Below are 20,141 nucleotides of genomic sequence, written 5' to 3'. Positions count from 1 at the left end.
GAGGAAGGTTAATTGAAAGTGTATTGACGACAAGTGATTTGGAAAATGTAGGGATATATGGTTTAATTATTTGATAAAAAAAATAAAAATAAAACCCTCCCACAGAGCAGGAGGGTTTCATGTGGAGCATGGGGTGAGGCTGCTGGGCATCCCCTGTGTGTCCCAGAGGGGTGAGGAGTGCACTGTCACTGCAGGACACGAAAGAACACGAGCTCACACCGCTGTTCTCAAGGTGAAGAAAAAAGGGAAGTTTATTTTCTGACTCCAACATTTATAGTTTTCCAAGAGTGACAGTGGATTGGAAGGTGACAGTGCCACCTCTCCAATGACACTGGTCAAACCAACAGCCCATCAACTTCTCTATTATAAAGGAATGCAAAACAAAGCTATACTAAAGAATTGAGAAAGCATACAGACAGAAGGCTAAAAGATGATAATGAAAAACTCGTGACTCCTTCCAGAGCTTGACAGTGATTGGTCATTAAGTCAAAACAATTCACATTAAACCAATGAACAATCACCTGTGGGTAAACAATGTCCAAACACATTCCAAAGGAGCAAAACACAGGAGAAGCAAATCAGATAATTATTGTTTTCATTTGTCTTTGAGGTTTCTCAGTTTCCCAGGAGAAAATCCTGGCGAAGGGATTTTTCAGAAAATGTGACAGTGACATCGCTGGGTGCTGTCCCTCAGTGCTGGCCCTGTCACAGCCAGGCTGAGCTCAGTGCAGTGACACCCGGCCATGTCCCACATCCTAACAGAGCCTTCCCCTCTCTCCTCCTGCAGTTCCCTACCAGCAGAGCCCCTACAGCTCCGGGAGCAGCTCCTCTGCCATCCAGTGCTACCGCTGCGGGGACACCTGCAAGGGCGAGGTCGTGCGCGTGCAGAGCAACCACTTCCACATCCGCTGCTTCACCTGCCAAGGTAGGACCAGGGCCCCCAAAAAGCTCCTGGCCAGGCTGTCCCACAGCCCCAGGACAGACCTGTAGGTCCCAAACATGCCCATCTGTGTCTGGGGGGGTCACTGTGTCCTTCAGCTGCTCCCAGAGCAGGAGGAGTGTCACGGTGTTCACATGTTGAGGGAAGACATGAAGATCTGACTCCATGTTTCAGAAGACTTGATTTGTTATTTTATGATAGATATTACATTCAAACTATACTGAAAGAATAGAAGAAAAGATTCCATCAGAAAGCTAGCTAAGCTAAGAACAGGAAAGAATGATAACAAAAGCTTCTGTCCCAGACAGAGAGCCTAAGCCAGCTGACTGTGATTGGGCATTAATTAGAAACAACTCTATATGACCAATCACAGATGCACCTGTTGCATTCCACAGCAGCAGATAATCAATGTTTACATTTTGTTCCTGAGGCCTCTCAGCTTCTCAGGAGGAAAAATCCTAAGGAAAGGATTTTCCATAAAAGATGTCTGCGGCAGAGGAGGAGCAGGGAGATGAGGCAGTGCCAGGTGGGGGAGATGCCCAGAGCAGAGCTGAGGCTGGGTGACACATCCCTGTGACATCCCTGTGACATCCCTGCCACCTGCCCATGGCCTGCAGCTGACCTGGTGCCCCCAGGGCTGGCAGGAGTGCAGCAGAGGTTCTTTGGATGCTGCTGAGCTGCAGGGCTGTAAAGCTCATGGTGCAGAGCTGCTGCTGCTCAGCTCCTTTATGGCAGCAGCTGCTCTCAGCCGGCTCCATGGCTGTAAAATTCCCCATTCCAGGGCTCTTTAAAGCCTCTTCCAAGCTCCCTGTGCCAAGCATGATCCCATCCCCCTGGCCACCCTCTTGCCAGAGCAGAGGGGTTGGCTGCAGGTCACACTGTCCCCACCCTGCTGCACCCCAGGTTTTTGGGACTGGGATCTGTCCTGGGATGCCCTCAGGGCTGCCTTGCACCTGCAGGGCCCCGTGCTGAGCTCGCTGCCCTTCCCCAGCCCGGCCTGGAGGCTCCAGCAGGAGCTGAGCATCCAGACAAAGAGCTCAGACAGCTTCAAAGGGAGCAGGAGCCAGCAGGGAGAGCCTGGCAGAGCTCACTGCCCGATTTCCAAGTGAAAGGGAATAAATAATGAGAGGAAATCCTCCTGTCTCACCTTCCCTCGCAGCTCTCACCTCCTGCCACCTCTGGCTGGCTCCAGCCCCGCTGAGCTGGCACAGGACTGAGCCAGGGGTGTGCTGTTCCACAGCAAACAGGGCACACAGCAGCCTCCCTTTACATTGCATTTGCTTCCTGATGCTGTCCCTGCATTGCTGGCCTGTCTCTGCATTGCTGACAGGGTGTTTGGGACACCCAAATTCCCTGCTGGGTACCCCAGCTGTGACGGTGTTCACAGGGGTCTGAGGATGAGGGAAGAGATGAGGATCTGACTCCATGTTTCAGAAGGTTTAATTTATTTTTTTATGATATATATTACATTAAAACTATACTAAAAGAATAGAAGAAAAGGTTTCATCAGAAGGCTGGCTAAGAATAGAATAGCAAAGAATGATCACAAAGTGCCTGGGACTCTCTGTCTGAGACAGCTGGGCTGTGATTGGCCATTAATTACAAACATCCAACATGGATCAATCACAGATGCACCTGTTGCATTCCACAGCAGCAGATAATCAATGTTTACATTTTGTTCCTGAGGCTTCTCAGCTTCTCAGGAAGAAAAATCATAAAGAAAGGATTTTTCATAAAAGATGTCTGTGACACCCAGCCCCAGGGAGCAGCTGGGCCAGGGGATGCCCAGGGCAGGAGCTGCTCCCTGTGCCCTGCAGCTCCAGCTGTCCCCTGCCACCAGGGACAGGACAGAGGGGCTGAGGGACAAACCCAGACCAAGGTGGGCTGTGCCAGCAGTGCCCAGTCACTCTGGGGTCCCCTCCCCATCCCAAGGGGACAAACCCAGACCAAGATGGGCTGTGCCAGCGGTGCCCAGTCACTCTGTGGTCCCTCCCCACCCTGCCACCCTGCAGGATGGGCTGGGCACGGTGCCCACCCTGTGCCAGCCCAGTGCCAGGCTGTGCTGCCCTGCAGGTCCCTCAGGCTGCAGAGGCCGTGGGTGGGAAGGAGGGAGATGATGCTGAGGCCAGGGCTGGCCACGTCTGCTCGGATTCCTGTGATGGGCTGTGCACCACCCACGCTCCCCACAGCAGGGCCGGACACGTGGAGAAACGAGCAGGGAGAGCTCCGAGTGCTGCCAGGAGCTGCTCCCGTCAGGGCAGGGCTCCGTGGCACTGCAGGTGGCTCAGCACGGGGCTGGCAGGGACAACACCGCTCCCCAGCTGTCCCCAGCCCTGCCCTCATCTTCCTCACCCCTCGGAGGGGCTGAGCCAGGTTGGGAGGGGATGCCCAGGCTGTGCCCGTGTCCGTGCGTGCTGCAGGAGCGCTGCAGTGCGGGGGCTCCTGCCGGCTGCGGGAGCGGCCCCATCCCACAGCCCGACACTGACATCTGCTGGGAGAGCCCAGAGCCCGGCTGGCCAGGGAAACCCTCGGAGATACCTGCGGGAGGCAAGGGAAACTCTGGGAGATGGGAAACCCTCGGAGATAGATGCCTGCAGGAGGAAAGGGAAACCCTGGGAGATGCGTGCAGGTGGCTGGAGAAACCCTTGGAGATGGGAAACCCTGGAAGATACCTGAAGGAAGCTGGAGAAACCCTCAGAGATAGATGCCTTCAAGAGGCAAGGGAAACCCTCAGAGATGCCTGCAGGAGGTTGGAGAAACCCTTGGAGATAGATACCTGCAGGAGGCAAGGGAAACCCTCAGAGATGCCTGCAGGAGGAGCGGGAAGCCCTTGGAGATAGATGCCTGCAGGAGGTGAGGGAAAACCGGGGAGATAAACACCTCCAGGAGAGGGGAAACCTTGGGAGATGCCTGCAGGAGGCTGGAGGAACCCTGGGACATAGGAAACCCTCAGAGATACCTGCAGGAGAGGGGAAACCCTGGGAGATGCCTGCAGGTGACCAGAGAAGGACCCACCCTGATGGCTGCGTGTCCTCTCCCCAGTGTGTGGCTGTGACCTGGCCCAGTCAGGTTTCTTCTTCAAGAACCAGGAGTACATCTGCACCCAGGACTACCAGCAGCTCTACGGGACCCGCTGCGACAGCTGTGGGGACTTCATCACCGGCGAGGTCATCTCAGCCCTGGGCAGGACCTACCACCCCAAGTGCTTTGTCTGCAGCACCTGCAGGTCAGTGCTGGCTGCTGGCCCCTCTGAGAGGCCCCAGGGCAGGAGCAGCCCCGGGGGTCCCTGCTGACCCCTCCCCACGTGTCCCTGGCCGCAGGAAGCCGTTCCCCATCGGGGACAAGGTGACGTTCAGCGGGAAGGACTGCGTGTGCCAGAACTGCTCCCACGCCCTGCTCAGCACCAAGCCCATCAAGATCCACGGGCCCAGCCGTAAGTTGTGCTGTGCTGGGTGCACACAGAGGGGCCACGTGTCCCTGCAGGGGTGACAGGGCGGGTTCAGGGTCACCCTGCAGCCCTGCAGAGCCAGGGTGCCACCAAGGGGTGGGAGGAAGGACGGGGCAGTCCTGCAGCTCCACCCAGGATTGCAGCGGTTTTGGGAACTCCCCTGGCCTGCTGGTGACCTGGGCAGGTGCCACCACCCTGGCAGAGCCCATGGGGAGGTTCTGGAGCTGTGTCCAAGCTGCTCCAAGGGGCTGTCCTGGGAATGCTCCTGGGGCTGTCACAGCACTGGTGTTCCTTGCTGGGTCTGCCAGCACTGAAAGGGTTTTTCTGCTCATCCCCTTGCCCTGGTGAACCCCAGAGATCCCCTAAAAGTGATCTGGAGTGATGGACAAGCTCTTTAGGGTGGGTTTGGCCTTGCTTTTGACCCCAGCTTGGGAGGACCTTCCCTTCCTGCCCTGGAGCTCAGTGCCTGACACTGCAGCCAGGACTGGGTGTCACCCATGTTCCTTGTCACCCAGCCACCATGGTGACACTTCTGGTGGCGGGGTTGGTGCTGATGGACCCCCTGTGAGTCGATGGAGGGGACGTGGCAGGGTTGGGCTGAGCCAAAGGACAGGAATTCCCTCATCTTCAGGCCAGGCTCTGCCTCCCTCCCACCTTCCTCTCCCTCCCCATCCCCTTCCCGGCCCTGTAGCGGGGTTACCTGAGGACACCATGCCCTATTCACGGCAGCTGCAGGCACACAGAGCTGTCCCCGGTGGCCCTGGTGGCCCTGGCAGTGCCACCAGCAGGGTGGCAGGGAGCTGTGCTGCATTCCACAGCGAAGGCATCCCCAGGAGCAGCCTCTCCCTGCAGCCCCTGCCCTGCAGGACCCGGAGGAGGGAGCAGATCCTGCCTTTGTGCAGGGCTCTGAAATGTTCCAGGCAGGGATTTGGGACAGAGCAGGCTGGGCTGGGCTGGGCTGGCTGCTCCTGCTTCCCCGTGGCAGGGACGGGGTTAAACGAAACCCCCTCCAGACAGCGCTGGAGCCCAGGGAAGGGGAGGACAAGGAGGAATCAAGGTCAGGGCTCCAGGCCCGTGTGCTTCCTGCCGGGAGCCAGGGGAGGAAGGGAAGGGAGGCCGGAGCGGGGCCGGACGCGAGCGGACAGCACAGCCCTTCCTCTGCCGGACGCTTCACCCTTGGGCACCTGCCAGCCCACGGGGCCCTCCCACAGCCCAGCACAGAGTGAAACTGCCTGGAAAACACCCTGAGGTCATCGAGTCCAAGCTGTGACACAGCAGCTCCTCCTCAGCTCAATGCTGGCACTGGGTGCCAGATCCAGGCTGTGAAACCCAGCAGGGACAGTGACCCAGCCCCTCCTGACCATTCCAGTGCCCAGGTGCTGGTTCACATAAGAGTTTGTTCCTGATGTCCAGCTGGCCTGGCTCAGACTGGGCACCCCGAGGGAAGCCCAGGGCTGTGGCTGGGTGCCAGAGGTACCTCTGAGGTCCCACATTTCCTGTGCTGGGGACCAGCAGAGGTGACAGAAATCCACAGTGAAATGGTCCCCACGAGGCTGCCTCAGAAGCAGGGTGTTTGTAACAGCATTGTGGTGTTTTTGGGGTTACCCAGACAGAGGAGGAAGGAAGTAATCTGACTCCATGTTCTTAGAAGGCTAATTTATTATAATTTATTATAATTTATTGTATATATATTAAACTATACTAAAGAATGGAGAAAGGATACACACAGAAGGCTGAGATACTAATGGAAACTCATGACTCCTTCCAGAGTCCCGACACAGCTGGACCAGCAAAACACAGGAGAAGCAAATCAGATAATTATTGTTTTCAGTTTTCTCTGAGGCTTCTCGGCTTCCCGGGAGAAAATCCTGGGCAAAGGGATTTTTCAGAAAATATGACAGTGACACAGCATCATCCCTGGCTCACCCTTTGGGGCAGGGCTTTCCCCTGGGGGCGAGGGCAGTGCCAGGGCTGTCACACAGCAGCTGGGGGTGTCCCTGCTGTGCCCACATCCCCTCCTGTCCCCCCAGACTGCGCTGGCTGCAAGGAGGAGATCAAGCAGGGCCAGTCCCTGCTGGCCCTGGAGAAGCAGTGGCACGTCAGCTGCTTCAAGTGCCAAACGTGCGGGGTCATCCTCACCGGCGAGTACATCAGCAAGTGAGTGCCACCTGGGGGCTGGGGCCGGCCTGGCACTCCCTGGCACTCACCTGGCACCCACCCACCCCTCTGTGCCTCTCCCCAGGGATGGCATCCCCTACTGCGAGTCCGACTACCACGCCCAGTTCGGCATCAAGTGCGAGACCTGCGACCGCTACATCAGCGGCCGTGTCCTGGAGGTGAGTGAGTGCCAGGCCCTGGAGGTGAGTGAGTGCCAGGCCCTGGAGGTGAGTGAGTGCCAGGCCCTGGAGGTGTGTGCCCTGCTGCTCTGGGACCCCTGACTCTGCTTGCTGTGGGAGGTTTTGAGGAGAGCAGAAGGTCCTGCAAGTTTCCAGTGGGGATGAAGCCGTCTCTGGTTTCTCCATGGGACGTGGAGGCCTCCAGGGCCACCCCAGTTTGCTCACTGGTCCCTGTGGGCAGCAGTGAGGGTGGCAGGGTCACTCAGGCCAGGGGACAGGGCCAGGCCAGCGTGTCCTGCCTGGCTCAGGGCTCCTCTCTGCTCCCCTCACAGGCAGGAGGGAAGCACTACCACCCCACCTGTGCCAGATGTGTGCGCTGCCACCAGATGTTCACAGAGGGAGAGGAGATGTACCTGACAGGTAACGTGGGGGGTTTGGGTTCTCCTGGCACCTCCTGGCAAGAGTCTCTGTGTGTGCAGTGCCAGGGATCCCCTCCCACAGCTCTCCAGCTGCTGTGTGCACAAATCCCTGCTCTCCATGAGCCCTGGCCCTGAGCTGGGAACTCCTCCCCTCCCTGCACACCTGGGCACAGCCCAATCTCTACTCACTGAGCCCAAACGTGGGGGTGTTGTGGTGTCCCCAGCTCGGTGTCACCCCAGTTTAACCAGCAGCAACTGGTTGAGCTGCCCCAAATCCACCCGAGTTTGCTGTCCCAGCTGAGGTTTGGCCCTGCCCTGCTCCATTCCCTGTCACAGACACTCATTCCCATGGCACTGCTGGAGGTGGCAGAGACGTGGCAGGGGGACCAGGGTGACAGTGTGTGAGCACTGTCCCTTTGCTGCCCTGCAGGCTCTGAGGTGTGGCACCCCATCTGCAAGCAGGCAGCCAGAGCAGAGAAGAAGCTGAAGGTAGGCACCAGGGTGAGGGGTGGCACATCCCAGGTGCCATTGTCCTGTGTCCCAGCTGGAGCTGGACTGTTCTGGCAGTGCCCACAGCTGGGGTGGCTTCCTGAGGCTGCCCAGAGGATGGTGGGTTGCCATGGCTGGGGCTGTGACAGTGACATTCAGCCCCAAGCCAGCAATCTCTCCTTCCCTGCCCTCACCTGCCCTCCCCGTTTGTGCCTCCACAGCACAGAAGGACGTCAGAAACCTCCATCTCACCCCCTGGCTCCAGCATTGGCTCCCCCAACCGTGTCATCTGTGTAAGTCCAGCCTGCCCCTCGCCAGGGGTGGCAGCAGCAGCTGCTCTTCAGTGGGACAAGCCCAGAATTTGGGGACAGCACGGACAAATCCCCCTGTCCCTGCAGCACGCTGTGCCACCAGTGCCATGGCACAGCTCGGGGGCACTCAGGGGCACAGCCCTGCCCTCCCAGCTCCTCTGCCCTCCCCTGCTGCCTCTCAGGCCTCTCCTCTGCCCTCTCCCTGCTGCTGGGCTGGCACTGAGCTCTGTCTGCCCTGTGCTGGCTCCACACTGTGCTCCAGCCTCCCCTCCCTTCTCTGCTCCTCCTCCTTTCCATCTCCGTGTCTGTCTCTCCCTCTCCCCAGGCTAAAGTGGATAATGAGATCCTTAATTACAAAGACCTGGCAGCTCTTCCCAAGATTAAAGCCATCTATGAGGTGCAGCGTCCCGACCTCATTTCCTACGAGCCCTATCACAGATACACGTCGGACGAGACGCTGGAGAGATATAGCTATGGGGAGGTACTGATAGAGCTGTGGGGAGGAACTGAGGCTGCAGGAGCCCTGCAGGCTGGGCACAGCTCTGGGGGGCTCCTCCATGCCAGGGGGAGCCGTGCAGGGAGGCAGGAGTGGGGCAGGGCCTTGGGGAGGGTCAGTGATGGAGGTGAAGTGATGCTGCTGTAGTCAGAGATCCCAGTGAGCTCAGGGCTGTGTGAGAGGAGTGATGGGCAGGGAATGCACCCTCACAGACCTGGGCATGGCCCTGGCAGGCAATCCTGCCTGCAGCACCTCTGGGGCACCTCTGGAACACCCAAAGTGATGCTGGAAGAGGATTTGGTGGCAGCAGCACCTGCAGAGGATTTGGCAGCAGCCCCTCTCCCATGCCCACCCCGAGGTTCTGCCACAAGCCTGGTGTCCTGCAGCCCACCAGGATGGTGCAGGCAGTGTGGCCATGGCCCTGTGTGCCTCCCCCTCTCCACAGAGGTGTCTGAGAGCTGCTGATTGCTCCTGCCAGTTCCTCTCCCTGCCCAGTTCAGCTCTGGCTGCACCCCCAGTGTACCCCAGGCAATCCAGCTGCTGTGGGAGCCCAGTCTGTCCCTGTCCTCCTAACCATGTGCTGTCTCTCTCTCTCTCTCTCTCTCTGCTTTCCTCCTCACTTTGCCTCCTGCTGCCTGCAGTCCCTGGGGACCCTCTCCCCATACTCACAGGTAATGTCCCTGTGGGCACTGGCTCTGTCACCTGCTGCCCCAGGATATCCCTCTGCCCTGAGCCTCTGCTGCTCGTCCCCCTGGGCTGGTGGCTGTCCCAGGGTGTGGGGAGATGGGAGAGGGCTGCTGTTGTATCTGTCAGGCCCCAAGAGAGCAGGGTGAAAGCCCTCCCTGGCAGAATGGCCCCAGGGTGCAGCTTCTGCCCCGTGGAGGCAGCCCCAGTGACTGGGGACAAATTCAAGGGGAGGGGACAATCTCCAGGCAAAAAACCTCTGTCACCTGCTCCCACACCTGGGCTGTGCTGCCTGTGCCTTGGCAGGGCAGGCTGGGGACCCCTCCAGCCTCAGGGGACACTCAGAGCCAGTGTCACACACAGAGCACCCCCGGGCTGGGGACACTCAGAGCCAGTGCCAGTGTCACACACAGGGCACCCCCAGGCTGGGGACACTCAGAGCCACTGCCAGTGTCACACACAGGGCACCCCCGGGCTGGGGACACTCAGAGCCACTGCCAGTGTCACACACAGGGCACCCCCAGGCTGGGGACACTCAGAGCCAGTGCCAGTGTCACACACAGGGCACCCCCAGGCAGGGACCCACCATGGGACACCCCCATGCCAGTCTAACCCCGCTCCCCACACCTTCCCCACGCCAGGACATCTACGAGAGCTTTGACCCGCGGCAGAGGCGAGCCTCCAGCCCCGGCTACATCGACTCCCCCACCTACAGCCGCCAGGGCATGTCCCCCACCATGCCCAGGTCCCCCCACCACTTCTACCGCTCAGGTGAGGATCTGGGCTGCGGCCCCACCGCCAGGGGGAGAGAGGATCGCAAAAACATCGCTGGGATTTCTTTCTGTGCTTTCTCATCTGGCCAGCAGCAGGCGGCCTGGGGTGGCCAATGGTGGGAGCAGTGGTGCCCATCCTCTGTTCTCCAAACTCCTGTGAGCAGCAAGGAGAATTTGGGGCAAGCCAAGGGGAATTTGGGGCTGGCAGGATGGGGTGGGAGGCATGAGACCTCCAGCTCTGGTGAAGACCCCTCGGCTGCCCTGGTGGCTCTGGGAGTGGTGTGCAGGAGGTGTTTGTGCCCGGGGAGCTTCTTGCACATGCACAAAAATCTCTGGGATTTCTGTGTTTTCTCATCTGGCCAGCAGCAGGAGGCCCAGGCTGGCCCATGATGGGAGCAATGCCCAGCTCTGCACATCCTCTGTTCTCCAAACTCTTCTGAGCAGCAAGGAGAGGCCAAGGGGAATTTGGGGCTCAGGCAGGACGGGGTCCAGCTCTGGTGCAGACCCCTCGGCTGCCCGGGCGGCTCTGGGAGAGGTGTGCAAGAGATGCTTATGCCCAGAGAGCTCCTTGCACACGCACACGGAGCACGGCAGGGAGCAGAGCATGCCTGGGCCGTGTCTCCCGTCCTTTGGAGCTGCAGATGAAGGACCAGAACACTCTGAGCTCACCGAGAGCCCCCTGCACGGCCAGGGGCTCCTCAGTGCCTCTGCAGCCCGCTCGGCTTTTCCCAGCCCCGCTCCGGGCTGTGCTCTGCATCCCGGCGATGCGGGAAGTGCCCCGCTCCATCAGCGCCGCTCCCGGACCGCAGATCCCCGTCGCTGCCACTCACCCGGCTCACCGCCGCTGCTCTAACACCGCCGCATTTAACACTCATTTTCTTCTGCCTCTTGTTCTCTCTCTCGGTCACTCACGGCTGCTTCTGCTGGGCCCCGCGCAGGCACCGAGAGCGGGCGCAGCTCCCCCTACTATAGCCAGTTAGATGTGAGGTCCTCCACTCCAACCTCATACCAAGCGCCCAAGCATTTCCACATCCCAGGTAGGCTCCGGAGCGCGCCGCTGCCCGGGGAGCCGTGTCCGTGGCATGCCCGCATGTGCCGTGCCCGCTGTGTCGCATGCCCAGCTCCGCCGCCTGCCTAGAGCCAGGATCTACCCCTGGGAGAGGCCATCCATAAACAGGACCTTGAACCCTCCTCCTCCTCCTCCTCCCCATCACCACCCGGAGGTCCCAGAGCCGCCCGGAGCCTGCTCGATCCTTGCAGCATCCCTCTTCTTCCTCCTCCTCCCTGCCCTCCCTCCACTGTTCCCCACACCGAGATGAGTGTCCTGGTGAGATCCTGTCCCCATCCCTGCCTCCCCCAGGGTCACAGCCTGTCTCCCCGAGGCGTTTGCACAGCCCTCCGCTACAGATGACTATTTTATACCCCCCTAGGGCCCGCCGCTCCCTCCCCCCAGCGTGCGCTGGGCTTGCCAGATGCCTGCTCCCCTTCTGCAGGGATTGCAGGGGGCCACCAGGTAAGGGCCACCCCGCCCCGGCCACGCACAGCCCACGGGGACGGGGCAGGAAGGGACAGGGGGTTGGGAAGCAGGCAGACTCGGCAGGGTCAGAACCCGCACCGGCCACCCAGCTGGGGCATCTCCCCGTGCCCCGAGAGCCTGGCACCCTCCCCGAGGCATCACCGATGCCCTGAGCACACCCGGAGGCTCCTCCAGCTCTGCTCCCATCCTTGCCCTGCTCATCCCATCCCTGCCCACCCCATCCCTGCGGTGTTTATGGATGGCCCCCTCCCTGCTCCAGCTCGCTTTCCCTCCCGACTCGCTCTTTTCTCTCTCTGTGCTGCGCAAAGAGGCTTTGGCTGATGCTGGCTCGCCCCAGGTAGCTCGCAGGCGGTGCTGGCACCCCCAGAACGGTGCCCGGCTGCCAGGCTGTGCCCCTGCCCCCGGTGCATGCTGTGGCTGGGTGCTCGCTGCATGTCCTGGCACTGCTGGGCAGCCGGGACCGCGCTCCGTGCCAGGGCTGCCGGCCCGGGGCCCTCCCGGACACTCCCGGATCCCTCCTTGGGCCCTCCCGGGGCATTCCCGGATCCCTCCTGGAGCCTTCCGGGGCCTTCCCGGGGCCTTCCCGGATCTCTCCTGGGGCACTCCAGGATCCCTCACGGAGCCTCCCTGGATCCCTCTCTGGGCCCTCCCGGGTCACTCCCAGTACACGGAGGGCCCGGGGGTGGCTCCGTGATGGAACCGTGACCTGAGGGTGGTGGCACCGGCAGGACCCGTGTCCTGTGCGCTCTCAGCACACTCACACTCACCGCCCTCTCTCCCTTCTTTCTTCCCTTTCTCTCTCTCTTGTCCCATCAGCTGCTGGCGAGAGCAACATCTACAGGAAGCCGCCCATCTACAAGCGGCACGGTACGTCTGTCTGTCTGTCTGTCTGTCCCTGTCCCCGTGTCACCCCGGGGAGGGGACTGGTGTGCTCAGGAGTGGGTGGGAGATGGGGCAGGCATCAGGGTTTAGGGTGGGCTCTGGTGGGATGCTCCTGCTCTGGGCAGCAGGGAGGGATCACAGCTGTGGCTTTGGAGTGTCCCTGTGGTGAGGGTTCCAGCAAAGGCCCCAGTGACACCAGGGATGGCTGTGGCAGGGGGAGCAGGGCCTTGGTGGGTAAGGGAGTCAGAGCAGCCTCGGAAAAGGGATGAAAAAAGCAATTTGCAGTTGAAAATGCAGCCCTGGAGAAAATGCAGCCCATTGTGGGCGGCTGCTCCAGAGTGAAACAGGCCTGGGGGTGTTGCAGGTTGGGGAGGGTGCTTGGTGACCCTTGGTGCTTGATAGCCCCCAGTGTTTGGTGGTTCTTGGTGTTTGGGTGGCTCTCAGTTCTTGGTGGCCCTCAGTGTAGGGTGGCTCTTGGTGTTTGGGTGGCCCTTGGGGCTTGGTGGCTCTCAGAGGGGCTGGCTGGCTCTGTCCCCTCCTGCTCCTGCTCACGGAGGGACAGCAGCTCCCCTGGGCAGTAACTGTGTCTGTCTCCTGTCTCTCCCTGCTCTCCCCTCCCTCCTGCCATCTCCCACTGCCTGCTGCTGCCTGCTCCTGCTGCTGTAAGTACTGCTGGGTCCCCTGTGCCTGCCAGGCTCTGCCACCTCCTGGCCCTGCTGCTCCTTCCCCTGTCACCCTCCCGGCCTCTGGTGCAGCAGAGCTCCCCCCTGGGCTCCCCCGTGTGCTATCGAGGCTCTGTCCCCAGCCTGAGCACCTGTGTGTCCCTGCCATGAGGAGCCAGCCCTGCCAGAGCCCTTCTGCTGCCACCTGTCCCTGCTGGGGCTGAGCCTTCCTCCTTCCCCTCTGTCACCTCCTGGGGACAGCACAGCACAGCCTGGTGGCACTGCTGGGACGGGATGAGCACGGTGCAGGACACAGCACTTGTGGTGCCGTGGGCTCTCAGCCATTTGGGTCCCTTCCCAGCCACACCAGTGACATCCCCTGCTTGTCACTGTCCCCTCTGTCTGCCTCAGCAGTTGGAAAACTGATAATTCCCAGCTCTGCTCCGTGCCCAGACACAAATCCCTGGCAGTCTTGGGGAGGGAAGAGGATCTGCCTTGCTTTGGGGATCCTCACCCTGGCTCTGCCCTCTCCTTCTGCAGACACCCCCTCTGCAGCCACCAAGAGCAAAACCAGCGAGGACATCGCTCAGTCATCCAAGTACAGCCCTGCCTACTCCCCTGACCCCTACTACCACTCTGAGTCCGAGTACTGGTCCTTCCAGGGCTCACCCAAAGGTAACAAATCCCCCTTGGGCTGGGAGGAAGGGAAACCCATTCCTGCTCCACATTTTCTGGGAGGAAACCCCGCTTTGAGTTGGGTCTGGACACAAAAGTGGGATTGGGCTGAGATACCTGCAAAGGTGACCCCAAAACGCAAAGAGTGTCCAGGAGCCAACTGTCCCCATGGAGCCGGGGACTGTCTGCCCCCTGCCTGTCCATTTTTGTCCCCATCTGACCCCTGCTGTGTCTCCCTGCAGCTCCCCGGGCCCGGAGGTTCTCCTCAGGTGGGGAGGAGGATGGGTACGACCGGGGCATGCACAAGGTGAGTGCCAGCCCTGCTGGGCACAGCCAGCACCCAACTGTCCCCAGCTGGCTCTGCCACCCCAGAGGGTGCCACCACCATCCCCATGGCCCTGGGCCATCTGTCCCCTCCTGGCCACCCTCATCAGAGGCTCTGAAGGAGGGGACAGCATCCCCCTGTCCAGGAGATGCCCAGCCCATGCCAGGGGATGCTGTGCCCTCCTGTGGGTGCCAGGGCGGGCTGGGCAGGCACAGCAAGGGTGGCAGGTGGCTTTTCCCCCCTGGCAGATCCAGAGTGGCATCGGGAGGCTGATCCTGAGGGAGGAGATGAAGGCTCGCTCCAACTCCTACGCAGACCCCTGGACCCCCCCTCGCAGCTCGGCCAGCAGCAGGGAGGCCCTGCACACTGTGGGCTACGAGGGCTCCCTCAATGGCTGTAAGGCTGTCCCTCTGTCCTTCTGTCCCACCCACCACAGCCCCAGCCCCTCGGGAGGGGTGGAGAGGGAGGAATGGGATGAGGAAAGGGCTGATGAGGGGTGCTGGGCATGGAGCTGGGCATGGAGCTGGGCTCTTTGCCTCTATGGAGGGCCCCATCCATGCCCTGTGCCCCAGCTGGGATGGGGCATTGCCCAGGGGCAGCCTGGAATGGCTGAGGGGTCCCTTGGGGGTCTGGCAGCACAGCCATGCCCACGTGCTGGCACCTGCTCTGGGATGGCACCCCAGGGCTGCCTCGCTCACCCTGCTCTTCTGACAGAGCCTCCAGGGCCCCCAGCCCTGCCTTTGGGGCCACTTGAGAGCCTGGCAGCACAGCTGGCACTGCCCATTCCATGCTGTCCTGGCAGCACAGCTGGCACTGCCCATTCCATGCTGTCCTGGCAGCACAGCTGGCCCTGCCCATTCCATGCTGTCCTGGCAGCACAGCTGGCACTGCCCATTCCATGCTGTCCTGGCAGCACAGCTGGCCCTGCCCATTCCATGCTGTCCTGGCAGCACAGCTGGCACTGCCCATTCCATGCTCTCCCTCCTCATGGCACATCTACCCTGGTGGAGCAGGCTGGGGATGCTCAGGGAGCCCCTCATGAGCTCCAGGGAGCCCCAGGGAGGGTCTGTGGGGCTGGGGATGGGCAGCTGTGCATGGATGGGGCCCTGACAGAGCTCTGCTCTCCCTGCAGCTCCCCGCACCCATTACCTGGCTGACAGCGGTGAGTGCCTGAGCCCAGCCCGCCCCAGCCCCTCCTGGGATCCAGAGCTGAGCTGGAGGCGCTGCTGGGACCTGGGAGGGGAGAAGGGAAGCCAACAGGAGCCCTTGAAAGGCTGGGTTAGGACAGAGCTGGAGCAGGGCAGAGAGGATGAGAGGGGGAGCTGGGAGAGGAGAATGGCTTCTCTGGAGGGTGAGGTGGGAGGGTGCCATGGGAATGGGATTTTGGGGAGAGGAATATCAGCACAGGCTGGAAATGAGCTGGAGCTGGGAGGAGACAGAGCTGGGAGCACAGGGGCAGAGGGTGAGGGCTGTCCTGGGCTGCCATTGCTGCTTTTTCCCTGATGGAATTGGTGCCTTCTTTGCAGATCCCCTCATTTCAAAGTCAGCCTCGCTCCCTGCCTACAGGAGGAACGGGCTGCACAGGGTGAGTGCCTCCTGCTGCTGCCAGCCTTTCCCCATTGTGCCAGGCTTTCCCCCTTGTGCCAGGCCTTCCCCATTGTGCCAGCCATTCCCCCTTGTGCCAGGCCTTCCCCATTGTGCCAGCCATTCCCCATTGTGGCAGGCATTCCCCCTTCTCCCAAGAATTCCCAATCTCCAAGACATTCCTCAATCTCCCAGGCATTCCTCCCTCTTCCAGGCTTTCCCAAATCTCTTCTCCCAGGCTTTCCCAATCTCCCAGGCATTCCCAAATCTCCTCTCCCAAGCTTCCCCATTGTCCCAGGCTCCTCCAAGCCCCCCATGCTCCCTTTCCATCACTGGGATCTCCTGTTTCCCCCTCCTCTGCATCCCTGCTGTCACTGCTGCCCTGTGCCAATCCAAAATGATTATTACCATTAATAATCCTTATTAAATAGGGTCCAAAGAGCCCTGTCCAGGCAGTGTCTGCCCTGAAACCCCCACAGAGCAAATCCAGAGGGATGCTGGTGCTGCTTTCCAGCAGGAGAGCTTTGCTTTGTATCCTGGGGTTGTTTGGGATCAGGAGCTCTGGGCTGGTCACTTCACCTCCCCGTGTCTCCCTTTCCCTGCTGCAGGGTGGGGACCCTGGTGTCCCCCCCTGGGGATGTGGGAGGTGTCCCTGGGGTGTCTGGAGGAGCCTCCCTCCCTCTCACAGCCCCTCTGTCTGTCTGTCCATCCCTCTGCAGCCTCCCAGCGCGGAGCTGTTCCACTACGACAGCACCAACGCCGTCAACTGGGGCATGCGAGGTGAGGGGACATCCTGGGGACACCCTGAGGGGCTGCCCATGCTGAGGGGCTGCCAACCCCTCCAGGCAGCTCTGCAGGGGGATGGGGTCCCCCCAGGCAGCCCTGGGGCAGGGCGGTGCCAGCAGAGTTGGGGCTCACGTCTGTCTGTCTGTCTGTCTGTCTGCTCTCCCCACAGAGTACAAGGTAAGAGCCTTCTGCTGCAAGGAGAGGCCACCAGCCAGAGCCCCAGGGATGTGTCCGTGTGTCCCCAGGCTCTGCAGAGGGAAGCTCAGCCCTCTGCCTTTGTTCTGCTCCATCCTGGACCTGGCAGCCCCATCCCAGCACCCTGGGGCTCACACCAGAGCCCCTTCCCTCCCCAGGGGCTGCTGAGCACAGTTGTCCCCTGGGTGAGGAGCAGAGCAGGGGGTTGTGCTGCTCACACCCCTGCCTGGGTCATTCCTGCTGTTGTTCCAGAGCCACCACGGAGCTCCAGGGTGGATCAGAGTCACCCTGAGAGCAGCTCCCACCTCTCCTTGTCCCACCCAGGCCATGGAGGCAGCTGTGCCACCCAAACCCTGTTAAATACAGGGGGCAGGAGGGTGCCCACAGTGTCCCTGTCCCTGTCCCTGTGCAGATTTACCCCTACGAGCTGCTCCTGGTGAAGACGAGGGGGAGGAACCAGCTGCCCAAAGACGTGGACAGGACTCGGTTGGAGGTGAGAGGAGCCCTCGGCCCTGGGGACAATCAGGGCACAGAGGGACCTGATCCCATGGGGGTGGCCCTGGCACGCGGTGTGTGGGGCTGTGTGAGGAGCATCTCCAGGGCACTGCCACAGGGCTCCTGCTGCTCCCTGGCCAGGCACAGCTGTCCCCTGTGCCTCTGGCAGGGGCAGGAGGGTGGCAGGGCACTGTCACAGGGCTCCTGTGCCACAGGAGAGTGGCAGGTCCCCCCATTCCCAGGGGAGCAGTGCTGGCCTCGTGTCACCCACTGTCCCAGCGGGCAGGGGATGCCCTCAGAGCCCCTGGCGGGTGCCCAGCTCTGGCCCAGCCCCCTGTTTCTCCCCAGAGACACCTGTCCCAGGAGGAATTCTACCAGATCTTCGGCATGACCATGGCCGAGTTCGACCGCCTGGCGCTGTGGAAGAGGAACGAGCTGAAGAAGCAGGCCCGGCTGTTCTGAGCCAGGGCACTATAAATATATACATACCTATAAATATATACATAGAGAGATCTCTATATGGCAGCTCTGTATGATTCTGGGGGCTGCACGGGCCACTGGGGCCCTCCCTGCACCCCTGAGAGTGAATTGGAGTCTTGCAGATCCTTTGGTGCTCTGTGTTTCCTTTCCTTTTCTAGTTCTGTAGGGATCCCTGGGCTCTCCTTTTGGTCTCTGTCACTGCTGCCCCACAGGGACATGAGGGGAGGGTGAGGATTCACACCTGATATTTAAATTTCCACAGGGACACAAGGGGAGGGTGAGGATTCACACCTGATATTTACATTTCCACAGGGACATGAGGGGAGGGTGAGGATTCACACCTGATATTTCTGTTTCCAAAGGGACACAAGGGGAGGGTGAGGATTCACACCTGATATTTGAATTTCCACAGGGACACAAGGGGAGGGTGAGGATTCACACCTGATATTTAAATTTCCACAGGGACATGAGGGGAGGGTGAGGATTCACACCTGATATTTCTGTTTCCACAGGGACATGAGGGGAGGGTGAGGATTCACACCTGATATTTCTGTTTCCAAAGGGACACGAGGGGAGGATTTTCCAGAGAGCATGGCTTTGGGATGGGGGCTGCACTGGGGTGTCCCATCCCCTCCTGCTCAGCTGGGCTGTGGAGTTGGGGTGGAAAAGGCCCTGGATACAGCAGGAAAGTGGGATCTCACTCCAGCCTCCTTAAATCCATCCCTGCCTTCACATGCCAGCACTGGGAGCACTTCAGGATCTGAAATACAAAGTTTGGGGCAGGGGATAGAAGTGCTGGGGACCTGAGTGCCTTTCCCTGCCAAGCCTGGGCTGCTCCAGAGCCAGTTTATCCTCCCAAGGTGCCAGAACAGCCACTTTCCATCCCCAAACCCAGCCCTTCTCAAGTGGGACAGCAAAGCCACCTCCTGCCTTGTGCAGTTTGCTGCTGCTCTTCAGGTTTGTCCAGGGCTGAGTGTCCCAGGATATTCCAGCTGGGAGCTGGGGAAGAGGAGAGGAATGGGAAATGCAGGTCCCTGCTGGACCTCTCCTGGGTGTTCCTGAACATCACAAGTGCCATCATTCCCTGATGAATTCCTCTGGGAATGCAGGCAACTCCCTCCTCTGCAAACTCTACAGGTTTGTATCCCAAACTCTATGGGATAACTTTGGTTTTTGCCTTATTTTTCATAAAATGAATGAGGCTGTCTCAACACAAACATCTTCCCTGCTATCTGTGGTGCTCTGCCTGCCTGTTTGCTCATCCTGCAGGATTTTCAGGCACACAGCAGGGTTGGACAGTCCCAAAACCAGCCCAGGGACCTGTGGGGTGTCAGCAGAGTTCCTGTGAGGGGACAGCACAGGTTTTACCTCCAGTGTGCCCTGGGCCACATTCTGGTCCCCTCTGAAACCCTCCTGTCCCTGTGTCCCCATGGAGTGGGTTCAGTGCCATCCCTGCCATCCAGAGCTGCCCAATTTGTTGCCCAAAATCCCATCAGCAGTTTCCCTTTGCCAGAGGCTCACTCAGGGCAGGGTTTTCCCCAGCAGCAGCAGCTCCAGCCCTGGAGCTTTGTGCCAGCCAGGACAGGGCTGGGCATTGAGGTGAGGATGGCAACGCTGCCCTGGGAGCTGCTCACTGCTCCGGGGCAGCAGTAAATGAGCCAGGCTCGTTTGTAATTATTTTACTCATACAAACAGGGCTCTCTAAATCAAACTCGACTGTTTGTGGCTGTGGGAATCTCCCCTCTCCAGCAGCAGTTCCAGTGAGGGAGCCTGGGGGATGTTATTAATAACAGTAATAACTCAACAGCAGCATCTCCTCATTTCCAAAGCGTTTTATGGACAGTAACTCTCCTCCACAAGGACCTGCATGGCCAAGGTGGGGAAACTGAGGCAGGGCTTGGTTGTTTTGAGCCAGGGCAGCATCTCCAGCTCCATTCTGGGGCAGCAGGCACTCCAAGGGTCCCTGCTGGTGTGCCATTGCCCTGGGAGGAGCAGGGACACCCCAGGTGTCACCAGCTGATCTGGGAGCTGTCCCTTGCCGCTCTGCAATTCCCAAAGCAGCCTGGCACCATTGGGAGATTCCTGCCCCAGAGGAGATCCCGAGTTGTGGAAGAACACTGGGGCTCAGTCCAGAATGGAGAGAGCATCAAACACCATCCATGCAGGAGCTGGTTCCCAGCTGGGCCTGGGCAGATGAGAGGGGCTGAGTTTCCTGGGCTGAAATTGCCCCAAAAAGGGGAATTTCTCCAGGCTGGTTGCTAATTCACAGCTAATATGTCAATTATTGCTCTCCCAGGTGATAATAATTGGGTACGTGTGAAAGCTCATCACATTTCTGTCCCACCCCGCTGTCCCCACAGGGCTCAGCTGCAGCCCAGACTGTCCTGGCAGTGCCAGCAGCCACTGTCCTTGCTGCCACACCTGGGACACTGTCACACATCCCACAGGCTGCCCAAGGGGACAATGGCAGTGCCAGCAGCCTCTGTGCTTGCTGCCACGCCTGGGACACTGTCACACATCCCACAGGCTGCACAAGGGGACAATGGCAGTGCCAGCAGCCTCTGTCCTTGCTGCCACACCTGGGACACTGTCACACATCCCACAGGCTGCACAAGGGGACAATG

The 20,141-nt window shown here is 60.1% G+C and overlaps 1 protein-coding gene across 2 annotated transcripts in view; it reads left to right on the top strand.

The window, feature by feature from the left end:
* Positions 1-17,640, top strand: part of ABLIM3 (actin binding LIM protein family member 3) — a 44,009-nt gene extending 26,369 nt beyond the window's left edge. The window contains exons 2-23 of one of the 2 annotated variants that reach the window (XM_064724656.1): positions 788-925; positions 3,983-4,166; positions 4,261-4,373; positions 6,419-6,545; positions 6,631-6,724; positions 7,057-7,144; positions 7,574-7,632; positions 7,854-7,925; positions 8,269-8,424; positions 9,081-9,110; positions 9,765-9,894; positions 10,835-10,933; positions 12,250-12,300; positions 13,518-13,652; positions 13,895-13,959; positions 14,226-14,373; positions 15,110-15,139; positions 15,504-15,562; positions 16,281-16,341; positions 16,517-16,524; positions 16,955-17,035; positions 17,386-17,555. In XM_064724656.1, the coding sequence (XP_064580726.1) occupies positions 788-925; positions 3,983-4,166; positions 4,261-4,373; positions 6,419-6,545; positions 6,631-6,724; positions 7,057-7,144; positions 7,574-7,632; positions 7,854-7,925; positions 8,269-8,424; positions 9,081-9,110; positions 9,765-9,894; positions 10,835-10,933; positions 12,250-12,300; positions 13,518-13,652; positions 13,895-13,959; positions 14,226-14,373; positions 15,110-15,139; positions 15,504-15,562; positions 16,281-16,341; positions 16,517-16,524; positions 16,955-17,035; positions 17,386-17,499 (2,042 nt within the window). In that variant the 3' untranslated portion in view covers positions 17,500-17,555. Of the gene's footprint in view, positions 1-787; positions 926-3,982; positions 4,167-4,260; positions 4,374-6,418; positions 6,546-6,630; positions 6,725-7,056; positions 7,145-7,573; positions 7,633-7,853; positions 7,926-8,268; positions 8,425-9,080; positions 9,111-9,764; positions 9,895-10,834; positions 10,934-12,249; positions 12,301-13,517; positions 13,653-13,894; positions 13,960-14,225; positions 14,374-15,109; positions 15,140-15,503; positions 15,563-16,280; positions 16,342-16,516; positions 16,525-16,954; positions 17,036-17,385 lie in introns of both variants that reach the window. The other variant, XM_064724655.1, reaches the window with a different exon arrangement.
* Positions 17,641-20,141: the final 2,501 nt, after the last annotated feature.

Source organism: Zonotrichia leucophrys, chromosome 13 (assembly GCF_028769735.1).
Source record: "Zonotrichia leucophrys gambelii isolate GWCS_2022_RI chromosome 13, RI_Zleu_2.0, whole genome shotgun sequence".
NCBI lineage: Eukaryota > Metazoa > Chordata > Aves > Passeriformes > Passerellidae > Zonotrichia > Zonotrichia leucophrys.
Note: the sequence above shows the minus strand (reverse complement) of the source record. Positions and strands in the feature narration are given on the sequence as shown.